This window comes from Ischnura elegans, chromosome 12 (genome assembly GCF_921293095.1).
Source record: "Ischnura elegans chromosome 12, ioIscEleg1.1, whole genome shotgun sequence".
NCBI classification, from domain to species: domain Eukaryota; kingdom Metazoa; phylum Arthropoda; class Insecta; order Odonata; family Coenagrionidae; genus Ischnura; species Ischnura elegans.
This window is the reverse complement of record NC_060257.1, coordinates 18,558,361-18,577,039: the sequence shown is the minus strand read 5'-3', so window position 1 is coordinate 18,577,039 and position 18,679 is coordinate 18,558,361. Positions and strand designations below refer to the sequence as shown.

Genomic DNA, 18,679 nt, shown 5'->3' with positions numbered 1-18,679 from the left:
TTTATACATTTTGTCATGTTAAGTTGATTCCATGAAGTCATGCCCGAGACAATGAATTATATTATTGCCGGCCTCGTTGGCGGAGGGGTAAAGTCCTCGCCTGCCAAACCGTAGGACGTGGGTTCGAATCCCGCCTGGGTAGGTGATCCCTATCCAGGGCATGGATGTTTGTGTTGTGCTTTGTTAATATTGGAAACCCTCGTTGTAAAAGGCCGTTATGTGCTGTTTACGGGGGATGTGATAAATAAATAGGTAGAAATAGTATTAAAATAATTGATGAATATGGTTATAGCCTTAAACCCTCCCTAACTAATGGGTGGAATATTGCCCATTGAATGCCCCCATACCTCGGCTGGCGATCTTGATGTTGGCCCCTGGGTGTCCCCTGCCATTGTCCCCTACGTGCATCCTCGCGCTCTCCTCCTCGATGAGCATCCTCTTGGAGGGCGGTGGGCCCAGCTCCAGCAGCTCCTCCTCCTTCTTCACCATGAGGCCGGACTCGACCATCCCGCTCCTCGCTGCCTGCTCTGCCGCCGCGGCGGCTGCCGCAGCAGCCATCGCCGCCTGCTGCTGCTGTCGGCTCACCTCCAGGTTGAGCGCCTCCTTCTGGGGGGGCGGTGGGGGCATGGGGGGTCCGGGCGTCGCGGGGTGTCTGCCTCCGGGGGCGGGAGGGGCGCCGAGGCCGGCGGCGGCGACGGCAGCGGAGGCGGCCGCTTCCTCTCCGCCCGTGCCGGCGGCTGCAGCGGCCGCGGCGGCGGCGGCCGAGTTATACAGGTTCCAAAGGGTCAGCCTAGACATCTCGAGGGCGTTGAGGGCCTCGCGGGGCGAAGCGGCCGTCGGAGGAGAGGTCGACCCTGCAGGATAGGGAGGGAGAAGATAAGAAAAAACGATTAGACTAAAGAAGGATTTCCATTTAATGTCAATACAAAAAATTCAACTTCGTGAAGGAGGATTAGTGCCTCCTATTGTGCTAATTAACTAAGTAAACACGTCACGGGACCAACACTGGGTCGGCAGCACTCAGTGGCGCCGACTCCATGGGGCCTGAGGGGGCCCGAGCCCCCTCAAAGATTCGTTTGGGGGGGCGGAGCCCCCTCAATATTTCAAGAAAATAATTAAGTTATATTATGCTTTGTGAAATCACAAAAATATATTGGTTATTTTTATTTCCCATGTTTGACGATAGTTACCTTTTAAAATAAATTCAACAATGTGTTAAAACAAATAATTATAAGGTGAAGCAGGTTGACTGAATCAGGTGGTGTGAATCATGATAGTGTTTCGGTGCTGCGACACACTTTGAATTTAACGTCCTCCCGGTGCAAGACCTCGGATATGGGCCCCCGCAATATTTTTTATAAGTCGGCGCCCCTGGCAGCACTTCAGTTCCTGACCCGGTAGCAGTTCCGACAGTTTTTTTAAAGCAAATTCCACTTCTGCCAACCAGGGTTTATTACTGACTGATGCCCTTAATACGCACAGCAACTATTAGGTTGGTGTCAGGAGAGCAAAAGAAAATTGTGTGCACAAAACTGATATCTCGACAAAAAAGCTTTTTATGAACAAATAAACAATTAATTCCCTCCAAACGAGCCGTAAAAGTTCTTGTTTCGCGCTGACATAAGAGGGAAATGCGTAGGCTTGTAATTTGCCAAACATAGGCTCTTGCGTGGTCACGTATTATTGACTCGAGAAACGAATCGAATACAAGAATAACATGGACGAGAAGACAGATATGTCCTTTCTTCACTATCTGACATCATTTATTACCGAAATATTTCACACTCCTAATTCAAGTGACCTAGTCCGTGGTGAGCTCTACCTAACCAAACCAACCTTCGGGTGGACTGAATGAGTGAGAGATTCCAAAAACTTAAGTCAAAATGAATAATGATCGCAGACTTTCGATGCGTACGCATTGTCAAATGTTTAAAATATTGGTGAGGGACAAAAAGCATTAACAATGAAATAATTTGACGAATTGTATTGACGATTCTCTTCTTACTTTCTGACTTACCTTGCCTAGAAGAAGGAGATGTGCTAGTAGAGTTTCTTAGTTCCTTATTTAGAAGTTTAACGTATTCAACCATGCGTGCCTCAAACTCGGAGGGCATCAATACTGGTGCAGCACCTGGAAGAGAAAATAAATGTTTAGATTCCCAAATTATTCAACGACATACACTGCATTACATACTTTTCAATTGGCAGAGCCGAATATAGTTTTCCCATTACATTTTAGATCTTAGTTACGAATTGATATTTATAAAACAGTTATTTAATCGGTGCAGATAGGTTTCCATGGAACATTTTGCGGCTCAAATAAAATAAATCGTTTCAAAATAATATAATTTCTAAGAAATTAATTGAATAAATCGATACACTAAATTGTTAATACTATGAAAATTTAGCAGTAAATCAAAGAAGATAATAAATTTCGTATATAAATATTTTTTTTTGAAAATTCCTTGAAGAGTTACATAATATCAATTCATATGCTATGACTCTTTTAATCTGTAAAACGTGATCAACTAATCTGCCTGCAACATTACTAAACGAAACGCCCAGGAGACAGCTGCAAAGCTGGGAACTGCGGAAAACAATAACGAGAAATATACTTGGACTTGGATATCAATTCATTACAGCCGTTTTATGCCAGTCTAATCTCTCCGAAATATTTCAAAATTTTTAAACGTTTCAAACAGCAAAAAATAACTTAATACCAAATGTACGACTGAATAACTGGGGCTCTTCCACTACGACAACCCTCCATCAATATGATTAAAGTACCTACTGAAGCACTAGATGCGATGAATTGTAAATACTTATACGTTCCTGTTCCAATTAGATCTATTTAGATGTATACGTACTACTAAAGGAAAGGAGTCCTTCTCTACCTCATAACTAGTTTCTGTTTCATGAGAATCTGAAGCTAAATCGGATTTCCAGATAAGTCAGACGTCAGAAGACGTCATCCCACAATACACTATTGAGTCCTTTTTGATAATTCTAATAAGAATGATCCAGATATGGGCGTTTGGGGACCATCTATCTTTTTTGCAACATCTTATTTAATATATTATTCCGGATTTATTCCCGATTATATATTATATTATTATCGGGACTTCAAAGCGTGCATTTCAACATAAATTACACATTTTTTATAGTTGTTATTTTATAAATAATAATCAAAACACGGTTGCCAATATGGAACAAATGGTTAAAGTACCCTTACATTCTTTCTAAGGTAATGTAAACTCCCTATGTATGGTATTTTTGTTAGTTTGTGTTGGATGTTGCATGAATGTACATTTTTACCCTCAAATATTCTTAATGTGGCCCTGAGTATGGAAAGTATTGGAGTCCGAAAAGTTGGCTAAGAATAGTTACTTCTGATTCAATGATAAAGAGAGATGGCGATTTTTTCACAAAGTTATCTGAAAATGCACGAAGAGTTTCGACCGTCAGATAATTTTTATGTACTTGAAAATGACCTGGCGGTCAAAAATCATCTTACAATATCAAATACATTTTTGGAAAAATTGCCAATTCTCTTATTCATTAAACCAGGATTTCATTCCACCACATCCCGCCTGCCTCAGTTACTTTTAATAGTTACTTCATTAAATGACCTATTCTCAAAATCCGGAATTATTATTATTAAAGTATTCTTCCGATTAAGGTAGGTTTCCATGGAGTACTGAAGAAGTATTCTAGGAGACTCCCTATCCATCCAGCACTTCCCTCATCAATTCATCTATAAGGGCCCACTGCCTTTCGTTCTGACGTGTTAAAAGAGCCCTGGAACCCGACCGCCTACCTCCGGCCAGAGGACTGCTCTCATTGGTCCCCGGGTGGTGGCGATGGTTACTCGTACCGTTGCCGTTGACCATGGGCCTCGAGGTGACCAGGCTGAGCGGGGACATCTGCGCGGGCAGCGAGGCCGCGGCGGCCGCTGCAGCTGCAGCCGCCGAGTGGTGGTGCAGGTGGTGATGGTGGTGGTGCGGGAGGTGCGGGCTGCCGCCGTGGTGGTGGTTGCCGCCCCCGCGCTGCACCATCTCCGCGTAAGGGCTGTAAGGACCGCCCCCGCCACCCCCGCCGCCCCCACCGCCGCCTCCAACGCCCCCGCTGCTGCTCCGTCGGCCCTCGCGGCGGTTGCCGTCGATGGCCGCCTGCAGTTCTGCAGGGGTGCTCAGGGAACGCTTCTCGCACTCGTAAGGGTAGAGGTACTTCATGTACCTAGAAAGAGAAAAAGAGACAAATGAACATCAGTATCATCTAATAATGGCAAGTGGCTATGAACAGAAAAAATATCGTGTCACGGTTTTATATAAGTTTTCTACCATTACAAGATATAAGGTAGGTCCATGGCGGATCTTTGGGAGCGGGGGCTGACGGAGCTATAGCCCCCCCCCCCCCCCTTGGACATCCAATTTACACTAGATAGAATGGCATTTTTGCTCGGACCCGCAATACTTCTGGGAGTTTACCCCATACTTAGTCCCCCCCCTTGTCCCTATCCTGGATCCGCTACTGTGTAGGCCTACAAGATATTTTGCTAATATAATGGGGAACTTGCATGAATTTTTTTTATTTCATAGGCGGACAGAAAATTATTTTCTGAATACAACAAAGAAAACCGCATGTAAATCTGAGTTTTCCTTCGCGAGATATTTAATGATAAATATTACGAATTTTAAAGCGCGGGAAAAACTCCCTCACCCCCCAAGCCACTGCCGACGAAGCCTCGATGACGTCAAAGGTGCCTAAACATCACGCGAAGCTATTGTTGTGATTGTTTGTAATAGTTGCCAGCAGTTGTGAGAGCTTCGTTTGTTAGACGTGTTGAATATTTTATATTTAAAGATAAATATCCGACGATAGAGGCTAGGAAGCCCTCGTATTTTGCATTATTTATAATATTAATATCTGAGTAAGGGCATAAAATATAAAACTGGAGCAGTTAAACCAAAAATTTGATAATACCTAAATAACATCGTTGTAGGAGTCTGAGCCACGGCCATTGGAAAGGGGATACGTTAATTGTAAGTTGATGTTATCGACGGCATATCATTCATTTAAGTATGTAATTAGAACGATTTTGATGTTTACTCATGTCCGCTTAGCTTTTATATACAATAACTTCATCCGTTTATTCGTAGGTACCGGAGAATTCTTTAGGACTGTCTGTGCTTGTATTATGAGGTGAATTCCAGTCAATGCAACTTTTGCTCGCTGATTGGAGACATCTAGGAACATTTTTGTGCCAAAATAGTGTTATTTTCAACGTGACATCTCCCGTTAAGCTACTGCTAATAATCACAGTGCCAGTGGTTGTAATGCACAAAGTTTGACAAGGTGGAAAAATATCGGCCATGAGTTATCAGTGTTCCATCGTGATTGAATTGTAAAAAGTGCTACTACGCTATCAATAAATGTCTAACAGTAGTGTAAAAATTGTCAGTGGCGTGCTAATCTCCGTTGTTCACCGTAGATATGACATTTCACGATCACGCTATTGAAATAAAAACTGTGTGTGAAGTTTGTTATTCCATTATTTCAACGAATAGTAGTGAGAAATGTCACCTGTGTCACTTGTGTGGGATAATTTAAGGGTTTAAATCAGTGAATAAATAGTTGTATTCATCATAACGAGTTCTGTTATTGTAAGTTGTACGTGATGAATATAAGAATGTGATAGTGACATCCAGTTTTTGATAAGAGTATTTGCCTATTTCCCACTATATTATTATGGTATATGCTAGTATATTGTTTATGGATTTACGTATATTATTGAAATAGGTTGTAGCTTGTGTGTGTGTTGGCAGCGGAACCGATTCGCGATCTCACATGTGGATTGTGTGCAGACTGTTTTGCGGTTTTGCTGTGAATTCGTACCGTAGGGCGGATAGGACTACCTTCTCCGTTAATCCGGCGTTGCCAAATTCAACAGCACAGCTTACTCTAATGTCAACAGAACAGCTTACGATCGTTATCCTCCAGTATTACAAGTTTCTTTTACAACTCGATTTGCCGCCGACGTATAGCAATAATTTGTCTTAACAAATTCCATGAGGGTCGTGGCATCAATTTTTGGTGTCCTAAAAAAAGGCTGGTGTCCTAACACCCCATGCCACACGCCTTTTAGGCGGCTTGCGGGGTATTATGTAGACGTAGATGAATTTCAGGTGTACTATTCGAACGAGTGGCAACGTTATCATCCATTTTTCTGATAACCAAAACACACGAAGTGAAACGCTTGTACTTCATCATCCCGATGCCGCATTATTAATATCCCAAGTAATAATCTAGGCACAATAGCAATAGGAAAACTTTCCCAAGAATAACAGAACAAAATAAAGTGACGATGAGCGGCTAAATACTCCCTCAAAACAAATTTTACACCATGCGCTCAGCGTATTTCCCTACTCCCTACGGTTGTTTAGGCACCTATGACGTCACGCCTGGCCTCGGCAACGCTCGGGTGTCTTCGCGCAGTGGTCGGCTCAGAGAAATTTTTCTCGATTTTAAATGCAATTTTTTTTATTTCTTTTGATGTTGAATGGAGAAACTGAAGGTATTTTTGCGAGCTAATGTATCCATTTGACTTATTCAAAATAGTTTTTAGAGCAATCTACGACCCATGCAAGTTCCTCATTCCGCTTTTAGCCTCCCCTATCCACTTGGACTATCCTTTTCCATTCACAATTATTATTACTAAACTATTCAACCGATAAAGGTAGATTTCCATCGAGTATTTAAGAATTATACTGGCAATTTCCCCTCATTTTATGAACTTCCCTCTTCAATTCACAATAACGTCTACTCCCTTTCATTCTATCTAAAATTCTCTATTCTCTTCCTTCCACTCCCTCGCTTGCCTAACATTCCCTCTAACACTTTTTTCAACACCCCCTCCTCGTTCAATACTGGCTCCATCCATTCCTTCTTCATCCTCCGTATCTCATCCAAAACTGCCCCTCCTCACCCACCATGTCCAGCACTCCGTCGTTCCTCTCCATTCACTTCACCTTCTCCATTCTTCTCAAGACCCACATCTCGAACGCCCCCAATTTTTTATTGAACATAAATATCATCAAATTATAAAATCGTTTCAGGCTTGATTTTGTGGAATATTTATCATGGATATCTTCAAATCATGAGAAGTGACTATGAACAGTATCACTTCGCATTACGATTTTATTCAAGTATTCTACCACATAAGGTAGGTTGACATGGATGCCTTTTTTTTTTACGAATTATTGCGGATATCTTCCCCTTTCTAATAGGACTTTCATTTTCCATTCACAATATGGGCTACCCTCATCCTATCTATAGATCCTATCCTTTTATCCCCTGCATCGTCTACCTAATATTCTAACATAAGAGGAGTGCGTAGTGAAAGGCGTCAGCAGCCATGTTCGATGAACAATTCAAGATTTTCGTGCTGAATTTCAGGCAGAAAAGTTTCTTCGGCGTATCACCGGGTGATACATTCTAATGACGCCGACGCTTTGAAATACGACTAGTCAATCAATCTCACCGTGGATGTAAATTTCACCTTGAAGATGATTGAAAAGTCGTCAGTCGAAACGCCAGCGACACTTGATAACATTACCCGGTGCGAAAACCGTGAAACGTTTCGCAATCATGTCCGATCTTTCAACACTACCAGCAGAGTTTCATTCAAGCAATTCTCCCGCTTCACGAAGTGCCATATTACATAAAAAGGCACCTGTTTTTGTTTCCCGGCAACCCTTTCGTTTTCCATCGGACAGGAAAAATTTTGGGTCCGCATTTTTCTCGCCTGAATCTAGACCTCGTCCCTTCCTCTCCACCAGACGAACCGCCTTCGTCTCAGCCCCCACCCCCGGCCACTTCCCTTTCTCGGAAGAGCTAATAATTACCGCGAATGGCAATCCAAAACGGGACCTGGCTGGAGGCAGACCCCGCCTGTGGTATATGCACACTCGCGCCGCCATCTTTCTCGCTTTCTACTCGGCTTTCCCTCTTGAAGACAACGGCGACACTGCCAGCCGGCTGCACTGAAAAGCCTCTCCCTCGCAAATACAGTAAAACTCGCCACCTTGATAATGTTACTCTGTAACGAAACCATGGTCGGTGTCAATAAATTACGATGTGGAAATAGCAAAGTTGTTGATCCTTCTATTCCTGCGATTATGAATTTCCACCAAGTTACGCCCGCTACGATTAATTAGATTAATTAAAACTCGCTTGTAACGAATTTCACGGGACCATCGTTCTATTTTGTTATAAACCGAATTTCGTTACATTCATAATAAAGGATTTCCTACTAAAGAATTTCCAGCTAATGTTCCGTAAATCGTCTTTATTCAAGCAACTGGTCCGTAACAATTACCCAAGGGAGCTAAGAATAGTTCGTAATACCGAGGATTTCGTATCATCTGTACTCGTTACATGCGGCGAAATTAACATTGGCGATCATAGGAAAGTCCAGGGACCGGGAACTCACCTCGCTATAGGCGGGATTTCGTTACATGCGTGATTGTTATAAGCGAGTTTTACTATACCTATATTTACAACCTGTGAAGGTGTGAACTAAATTTATTCATCTAGCAGGAGCAAGAAGTTTTCGCAAAAAGCATAAAGTTTAACTGGTTGTTTCAGGTAATATGCGGCGGAATCGTTCCATTGTAATTGAAAAAGATTTCACTCGTAATCGATGTGAAAGCATCGTGTAGTATAGCGAATAAAGTTATAAAGTGTATTTAAATTTTCATTCACTACACTACACATTTAAATTTTAAAGAGGAAAGTTCATCCATCATTCATGAATAAAGTGTCATATTTTGGCAAACATCCGAATATTAAGACAATTTAAATTATAATCTCATACGAAAATCGCGAAATACATAACTTCATTACTTTGAAATAATTTTTATGAAATAAATAAAAAAATGATAAAATAAGTAATCGAATTAAGTACCATACTTAACGAAATTAAGCACTGTTGTGAGGCCAATCAACTGAATTTTTTTTCAAACAGTCTGCTACTGCGCACGCCAGTCGACCGGGGTGTGGAACATATCTAAAGAACTGTATTACTTAGAAAGCACTTTTAGCGAAATAAATGAAACCTGATTAAATAATTAATAAAATTGATTACCCTAATAAACCCAATTATGAATTATTTTGAAGCTATCACGAAATTTCTGCTGTTTATTTTTTAATTGGTCGATACTGCTTTCTTGAGCCGACCGCGGTTTATTTGTAATCTATCTACGAGTATTTCTTCTCGCGTTTAATGGCGCGAAGTGCCTGCCAAATTGGCCCTCAACTTTTTTTTCTGGTAGCGGGAGTACTTTTTGCATAAAAAAAAATGCCCTCGTTGGCTCATGCATGTATTATAAAAGATTAGATAGCTTGAGTTCATAAGGAACATTTGCGAAAGAAAAAAAGTCTCCACTAAATATATTATGCCTTTCGATCGGGGGGCTCTTAACACTATCCAAAAGTTATTATCGGACACAGATTAAACCCTAAATTTCTTCTTTTGGATCTATAAAAATTTTTGTGGCCAAAGTGGAGGTGGGCGGGCATTCATCCATATTCATTAGCTGAGTTCATTGACCAACACTGATAAACTCTCCCCGAGTTTATTGAGAACGTAAAAGAATATTATCTCGGTGATCAAAAAGTGGTAGTCGTAACATAATTGCGAATAGAAGAGAATACTTATCTCCACATTATTTACATGATCTTTATTATTTCATGGAACATCACATTCTGCCATTCTAAGCAAAACTGAAATGCTGTATCAGCCATTTACATAAAACAATAACAATTTGTATATTTTTTAACAATAAGACAATAACAAATAAAATTGTCTGGTTCACCCGCCACACTGATAGGTTGAATACATTCAGGAACACATCGATGGCAACAATTTGAAAGGTGAGAAGTCATTTCACGTATCAACAAAACTTGTGCCGATGGACCCGATGTAGATTCCTTTCAAATTGTAAAGATAAACCACTCGAGAATTATGTAAGAGATCACGTATGGCTATAAACCCTTGCACTTTATTAATTACGCTATTTCATTGCATTTGTATTGCTATTTCATGCATTTCATGATATCCACGCCGGCTATAATTAATTATATTCATTTTTTGGAAGATTAACAGGCGTCACGTTGCGTCCTTAGGTAACGAAGGGACAATAACTGAATTTTTCTTTGCTATGTAAGGAGTCGGTATCAACTAAGTACCACCATTCGTTACCGAAATGTCTACATTAGTACTTTCAACGAAACATAGCGACTTTATGGTGACAAAAACCTTTCTTAGTCAATTTATCCCAGCAAAGGTGCATATTTACGCTGTCACGCAGACCAGGATCTCGCGAAATAATGAATAAATGAAGGATCGATTTTTCTCGAAGACGAATGAATGAGACGACGATAATCGAGGAATGCCTGCATTTCGGTATTGTTCAAATCAGGCTGCCCGGAGCGTAATACATACATTTTGATAAATGCAATTTATCCATTAGCCTGGTTAAGTAGGCATTGCTGCAGCAAATTACGATGCAAGAAAACGACCTGGGGATGACCAAATCGGAGATGATGGGACAAAGTGCAAAAGGACATGGACAATGTCGGAGTAATAAAAATATAAGTGCAAGTTGGACGCTGTTACATGGGTTTGCTGATGCGGCTAAACATCGTTTACATTAGTTTATAGATGGCCGTGGGAGTAAGTAGGCACGCATTTATACATTCAAAGCGATATTGAGGTTGAAATGAAAAGAAATTTTAAACATATACGATAGACTTTATTAAATATTACTGGTACAGGTTTCAATGTATATGCAATCAATATAAAGATAGCAAGAGATGTGTCGCAAGAATGCATGTATACAAGGTGTTGAAGGCAGTAAGAAGAAGCACATAAGAGATGGGATGGCGGAGCAAAAACTTTAAATCTACTTTAAAAAGAAGTGAAGTATTCAGTACAATATAAATTCATACTATACCTCTCCCACTCTCTTCCATTACTTTTCATCATAGCCTTTTTGCCACATCCCATCCATGTTTGCACCCGCGACACATTTTTAGCACCTTAAAAATGACCAACATTTCCAAAAAAAAACATTTGGTAACTATCCATCGTAGTTTATGAGTCAGCCCGATGCACTCGATAATGCTGATGTAACAACGAAACGCGTGTTAAAATAAATCCTGTGGATATATTGGAATGTCTCATTTAACTAATATTAGAAATTCCACCCCATCGTACCGCATATAATACAAGATATCATCAAGCTTGTTTGTTGTTTGGTAATTAACGACAGTCTCCTCCATTCCCTCCAAAAGAAAGCGTCGGACTCCGCTTTCCCAACAATGGCCGCGCGCCATATTCACGTTTCCTCCGCGCGCGCCGCCGCTGGCGGGAAACGAGCCACCATCTTGGATCTCACTCTCGCCCCTTGCCGCCAATTCGAGCCGCCTTCGCAAACACTCCGTGCAAATGGTTGCCTTTAAACGATTGCACATGCACCCAGCGCCGGGGTCGCTGGACTCCGCCCTGTGTCGTACTGTGCTCCCCTTCGAAGAGCACAGAGAGCCCCCTCGAGAGTTGTCGCATTGAAGAGGTGGTAAGGTGGTCGCTCATAAAAAAAATTGTGTTTGCGCAGTCTCTCCTGTGCCTTTTAAAAATTGCCGCCGCCGCGCCGGCAGGTTGATTTTCGTACGTATTTCCTCAATACGAGGTGGAGTGACCGATGTTTTAAGTATGGAGATGCATTGATGAAGCAGACAGCACGACATATCACTCACAACTAATATTTTTTTAAAAGAATAATTCAGATATGTAAGGTGAAATATTTCACAAAAAACGGTTATTAGGGGAAAAATACTGAAACAGCAGCTTCCGGCTTACCATCAAATTCACCTTGGATGCAAATTTCTAATGTTAAGATAGGCATTCTTTATATAAGGGCTGTAGAATGGAATCCAATAAAATCCAAATAACATTGGTTTTAAACCCATTGATTTCCATATTAAATAATGATAATTGAAGATCCTTATTTAGATGATTATTCTCGTCCAATTACACCAGACAATAGTGGAAGCGGAGAATCCGTCCTTAAGCAAGGTTCATGAACAGAATGACAAGTATTGGATCTTATTCTGAGCCGAAGAAAGAATATCGCTTCGAGGACGGGAATAAATGAGGGTGATTAGTAAAATGGATGCGTCGCATCCCATGTAAACCTGCCTAAACCGGTAGAACACCTGTAACAATAAAAATACGAGGGCAGTTCTATGTAATTCGTATGCCAGACCCGATTCCGCCAGTACTATTAGCATAGCCTTCAGGTGGTAAATTTGAGGGGACATTTCAAAAGAAGGATCGCGAAATATTAAAACCTCATCAACATATCCGCGAGACACACCACAAGCCTCTTCACAGAGCATCCCCCACCCCTATGTCCCTAACCCCCTTCAAAACACGTCACCCCACCCCAAAACCCACCCCTTCTCTGCACCTCGTCCAGTTCTCCCACCCCTCCCCCTTGTTTCTGTTGGCTGCAGTCCCGTGGAGGGAGGAGGCGACTCCACGTGGTGAGAGTTGGAACTAAAAGGGAGGAGTGGAGTGGGAGGTCAGTCTCCTCTCTCTCTCTCTCCGCTGATGTATTAATCCTTTGGATAAAGGGCTCTGACATGGAGACTCGCGGAGACTGGGGAAGGAGAGAGAAGTGATTGATGCGCCACCACGGGATGATGTACGGGGGTGAGGGGTTGGAGAAACAGTGGGGGTGGGAGAAGCTAGCCGTAGGAAGGGGAAGGGCTGGTAGGTGTACAAGGTGTTTTCCGACCCCGGGGATCCGCTGACGGGTTGCTTCGCGAAGGGTGCTCTGCGGTGACGGGTATGACTCCGAGGTGGCGCAAAGATCCGATTTCCAAATACGCGGTGAGAGCGAATGATACGGCTAGATCACAATCATAGAGCTCTAATTATGGGTGTAGAGATGGTCAACTTCTGAACAAGTCAACCATGACACCAATGCATGCCAACCAGCTTTAGAATTAATAATTACGATTATTGAAATGAAAAAAAACTTCGGTAAAGAACAATTAAATGATCAGTTCCGTCGCTATTCGAGGTTATGACGCACAGCACTAGAATTTTTTGCTTGAATCAAATAAACATGAAATTACACAAATATTTTTTTACTATGCCTGATGATAAAAGGATATATACGAAACTGGCTATATCGATGTAACTTCATAAAATTTACGAAGGTTTTCATTTCAATACGAAGCAATTACACCACGTCACACCGAAAAACAATCAATTTAATTCTATTATTACAAGCAGCCAAACTGTAAACCTGGGTAAGTTAACACGGAATACGAAAAAGCAATTGAACAATCATACTGGCTTGTCCCACTCCCACATTATATGCAGCTACTTATTTCAGCAGAAGGCTTTGATTCTGTTCGTAGTCCCTGATCTCTACCTCCCCTTCCAATTATCCTTCTATTAATCTTCCGAACCTCACCAATGACCTTTCCGTTTCGAACATGGTCCATTGACACCATCCGTCACCTCTTACGAACACCCATTCCTGAATTTTTCCGTCTCGGTTTACCCAGGAATTTGATGCTGTGGAATAAAACTCGTCCGCTGAGAACTAGTTCCATCACTGGCTGAAATGTGCTGCTTGAGTAGGTATTGCACTAAATCTGAATTCAGATATCTATCCATTCACGAAAATAATTACATTAAATCACATTTTTTTTTGCAATTTTCGCTCTCGTATTTTAACACAACTATGAGGTTGAGTGCGGGCGGAATGTTTAATGGAGCTGAAAAGCGGAAATAAATGGGAAGAGTTGATTTGGTGGACTATTATGCTAGGATGAAGATGGCCGCTAAATTATATGAGATATATATGTAGAGTAATAATTAAATTATTTATAAAAATGACTTTTCGTGCATTATTAAATCAAACAGTCGTTGAAATTAAGTTGTTTGAGCAAATAGTCCGTGGCCATCGAATAGAAGTTGCAGCGAGACCATTACTGCATGTATGATGAACTAAAGTCATATTTTCGATGGCAGAGAGACAAAGGCGCATCAAAAATCCGCAAAGAATTAAATTTTGACAATTAAAAGGTGAGTAAAGAAGGCGGGGGCATGAATGATGTCCCGTTCACCACGAAGATCGGCCATCTTTGCGCTCTTCGTCTCGCTGTTGTTTTGCCGAGCGACGCCTAGGGAATCGCCGGCGACTCGCGGCGGACGGCGCGGGGGAAAGCAGGCCCTCGCTTCTCGCAATAATCCCGCGCTATAAGGGACCGCAGTCCCCAGCGCCGTCCCCAGATCCGCGCGTATAGATTACGACTAGTATTTATTGAAGCCCTTAATGGTTCGGGGGAAGCACGAATTCCCATATCTATGTGTTCGGCAAAATATCTCTCTCAATTTATCGTTTGAGTAAGACCAGGAAATATAGTGAGGCTCAAATATGATATTCTCCGTGTCGCTCTTAAAGATACCTATTCTCACTTGCTCAAGCATTATAAGCCTAGCCCGCAACCTCCGTGTCTATGGCGGCTACCAGCCTATGTCGCTTAACACCTGCGTAACGCTCTCTGTACGCCCGTAGCAGTTTTTTGATGAATCGCGCATCTTTCCTTTGTATATAATTGAGTTCACGGATTAAGTAATATGGACCCGTTAGTACCAAATCAATGATAATTTTTAGATAAACCCATTCAAAATTGAAGGTTCACCTTGAATTGGATTTAAACAGTCAGTTTTCGGTTCAAGTTAACCTGTTCCAGTGACTTTGGAGTAACACTTTTACGATCTGCAAGAGGCTAATGAAACAGCATTGCTTTAGCACATAGTAAGCAATGACTAATTCTTTCCAAAATATTTTTTTTCGGGCTGCTTCAATTTTTCCCTAAGTTTTAATGAACTTAACCTGCACAAAAATTGATAGGGTCAATCAATTTAGACTACGAGATTTAAGACTAAAAATTATAAACATCGCATCTACAGTAATCATGTCCACATCTCTCTATTCCACTACGCAATTTACTTCTTTGATTCAGGATTATGACTCTTAAATTAATCCAAATACCCTGATATTTTACTCCCCATTCCCCTGCTACTCAAAAGACTTCGATATTTCTTGAGAAGTACTCTATACTTCCATAATAAACATCGTTATATGCAAAAGCAAGAGAATATATCGCAAGCAGATACGCCCAGCAACATTTTTTTACCTTTACCGTTTTTTCCATTGCTAGGCAATAGAAGCCTTATTTATAAGACTATGAGCCTTAAGTGCTCTAGAAAATTCTGCAAATGGCTTCGTGAATAAAACCTCGTTTTGAGGATTTCGGCTACACAAAATCTCATGATTTGCGAAATATATATTAATTATTAAGAGGAGATCTTTGAAGGAAATGACACACTTGGCAACGAGCCAAACATTTAATTTTTTAGACAGAGAAGGTATAATTTCGCGTCCTGTGGCTATAAAACCAAACCAAAAGGCAAAAAAGATCGTAAAGAATATTACATAAGATCAGAAAATAAACTGCGAGCCTTAGGTATTTGAAATCATTAAATATCCGATCATAAGTGCTAATGCAGTGGAGAGAGAAGAAAGGGAAAAACAGATGAAGAACGAAAAGGGCACTTCAGTTCCTCCCACTCCACATGGAAAAGGTACCAACCGAACACTGTGTGTCAGTGTGCGTTACCACATAGGAAAATGGATTTGAGGCCAGATGGTTCACTACTTGAGTATAAAACACTAACGCCCAAGTTCGAGACGTTATGTCATCAATAAAATTATCTATTGCATTTGACTGATGCTTGGAATTGCATTGATATTATACCAGAACGCACCACCATTATTTATCTATAAGCTTCACCGAGAGAATTTTTAAAGAAAACGTAAAGTGCCTGTATTGCATTAGAATCACTGATTAATGTTATTCACTTGGCCAAATGGCGGAGTTCAACATGCGAAGTTAAGCTACTAATTACACATCCAATTACGCTAAGAAAGGAATACTATTTGCAATTAATTTTTTGCCAGGAAAAGGGAATGTATCGACCTATACGTAATTTTTATAGGGGCGCCACATAGCGCCATATATGCCGCTATAATGAGGAAAAAGGTAGCATAGGAGTCTAACGAAGAACAGGTTGCGATAGAAGTCGATGAAAGTAAAAATCATTGAACAAAACAAATACTTGAGAAAAGTTAACTTCTAAAATGATTAATACATAATTTTTTTAATTCACACGCTGTGATGTTTTATGTCAGTCTAACTAAAAATATGCGAGACTCGATTTCAGTGTGACTGTAATGATTAATTAATATCATTTTCCGAGTCGACATTACCATTGAGATTCAAATAGGCAGTTTTTTGTGGATAAATATCCTATTGCTATGCTATTTATCCCGATCAGAGCAGTGGACAAGAATTTCACGGAAGGATAATTTGTCTTCTTTTTTTCAAGCGAATTTAGGACAGCATTGTCCTCTCTTACAATTAAATTGATTGACAATCACAAACATCCATGCCCTGGATGGTGATCAATCCACCCAGGCGGGATTCGAACCCGCGACCTCTAGGTTAGCAGTAGGGGACTTTACCCCGGCGCCACCGAGGCTGGCATGGATTAAGGATCGTAATTGAGAAAAGAAAACAATGAAAAGACGCCTCGATATAGGTAGATGCAACAAGGCATAAGCTTTTAAGGTGAGGGCTGATCTTTCCTGAGAGAAAAATGAATTAATGCACTCGCAGCGAGACACAACCAAGTGTTTGATCAACAAAAGGCGTTGGCATGGGGATAGCCACGCCCGAGGCGAAAGAAAATGGAAGGAAGGGAGGTAAAAAGAGAAAGAAGAGGGAGGAAAGTAGTGTATCAGACGCAATCTCAACACGGATTACGCCGAAGGCTGCGTTTTAATATCGCGCGGACCTTTTGGCATGAGTTATGTCATGGGAAGCGTAAATCACGCTTTTTAATGCCGGAGGAATGACCACGTGGAGGGCGGAGGGCACGGCTAATGCAGTGGAGAGAGAGCGAGAGGAAAAGGAAAAACAGATGAGGAACGAAAAGGGCACTTCAATTCCTCCCACTCCACATCGAAAAGGTACCAACAAACCGGAGTGTGTCAGTGTGCGTTACCACAGAGCAAATTGGATTTGAGGCGAGATGGTTTACTACTCGGGCACTAAGCGCAGAAAGTTCGAAAAGAAAGTCACGTCATCAATGAAATTATTGGACGAAATAAACGCGGAGTAATGAGCAGCTAATATTTACATAAAACGGTGCGTACCAAGATGCTTTATGTGAATCGGTCGTTTTTGAGAATTGGTCTCTTCCGAACTCTTCATAACTTACTCTGTAGCCACAAATTCCAGAAAGAAACCTTACTTGGCAGGAAACTGGAATGTTCCACTGCTATGCATTGTTTTGGGACTCCGACGTATACGGTAGAATACGGTACTTATGTTAAGTGTCGATAATTCTCTATGAATGGACATTACATGCAGTAAGTATCATTTCTATTCCTGGGGAAAGACGGCTTTTAAAGCTTTAGAAATGTACAGAGAACGTACATTTTGTCTCCAAATTAATCAAAATGACTTGGGCTCTTTCGAAATTTAGAGCCATAAATGCCGTTTTATAAATAATTTAAATTCATAGGCGATTTAAATTCCATGCGTGGTTTATTACTCAAGTTGTCAAAAATTTGCAAAGAATTGTCAAGGTACTACTGCAAGCATATCTGTGGAATCAACAGACTAAACTAATTTATTAACTATACCAAATACTTTTATGACGTGCAAGCATAATGGGGAAATGTATAGTCAAGGCACCAAGGATTCCGGGTTAAAATCTCACTCGAGACTTCATACACCGTGATCTAAAATTTTTGCGGAGCGATTGATTGCCAGAAACTCGCAAAAACTGCATGACGTTCTGGAAGCCAAAATCATAAGGCAATCTCATGTTGCCTATCCTCAATTTCAGTAAATTCTTGATGCACAGCTCCAATCTAAACTCAATTCACGAGGCTGCTTTACACGGGGAACCTTATTCCTTATTTGATTCTGGTTATTTACGTGAATATTTACTTTTGTTTTTACATTGATTGCCTTTAAATTTGCTGATTTTAAATGTAAATAACTTTTTTAATTTACTTTATCTGTATTTAGCACTGTATTGATTTCTGACTATGGCGTGCAATAGCGCGAATGCACGAACCACATTAGAAAAGGGGCTATTTTGCCACATCACGTCCCGTGCAATCTCACATGCGTTCTGGAAATTCACCGCTTTACACGACGCAAGTTTGATTGTGCCTTCGTACACACGTCGGATTGTGCAATTACGTATCCGTGTGAAACGGCCTTAAGAGCTATTACTTTGAATCCGAAGAGTGTGAAATGAAATACAGTAAGTTCACCTACATACTACGTAAGTGTACCAACTTGGATAATAATGTGAAACGGGCACCAAGATAAATAGCATTAATTCTAATACTTATGCGCATTTCATTGAAAATTACATCGGGACCCTATTCCGTCTCCGATTGAAATTTGATATAAAAATTCGTATAAGAAGCTTAATGAGTATAATTTATTTATT

At 41.0% G+C, this 18,679-nt stretch overlaps 1 protein-coding gene across 3 annotated transcripts in view; it reads right to left on the bottom strand.

The window, feature by feature from the left end:
* LOC124169001 (protein dead ringer-like) overlaps nt 1–18,679 on the bottom strand; it is a 612,609-nt gene that overhangs the window by 3,546 nt on the left and 590,384 nt on the right. For 2 of the 3 annotated variants that reach the window (XM_046547458.1, XM_046547459.1), the window contains exons 6-8: nt 3,818–4,236; nt 2,018–2,131; nt 348–854 (exon numbers count right to left, since the gene is read on the bottom strand). In XM_046547458.1, the coding sequence (XP_046403414.1) occupies nt 348–854; nt 2,018–2,131; nt 3,818–4,236 (1,040 nt within the window). The remainder of the gene's footprint in view (nt 1–347; nt 855–2,017; nt 2,132–3,817; nt 4,237–18,679) is intronic. The other variant, XM_046547460.1, reaches the window with a different exon arrangement.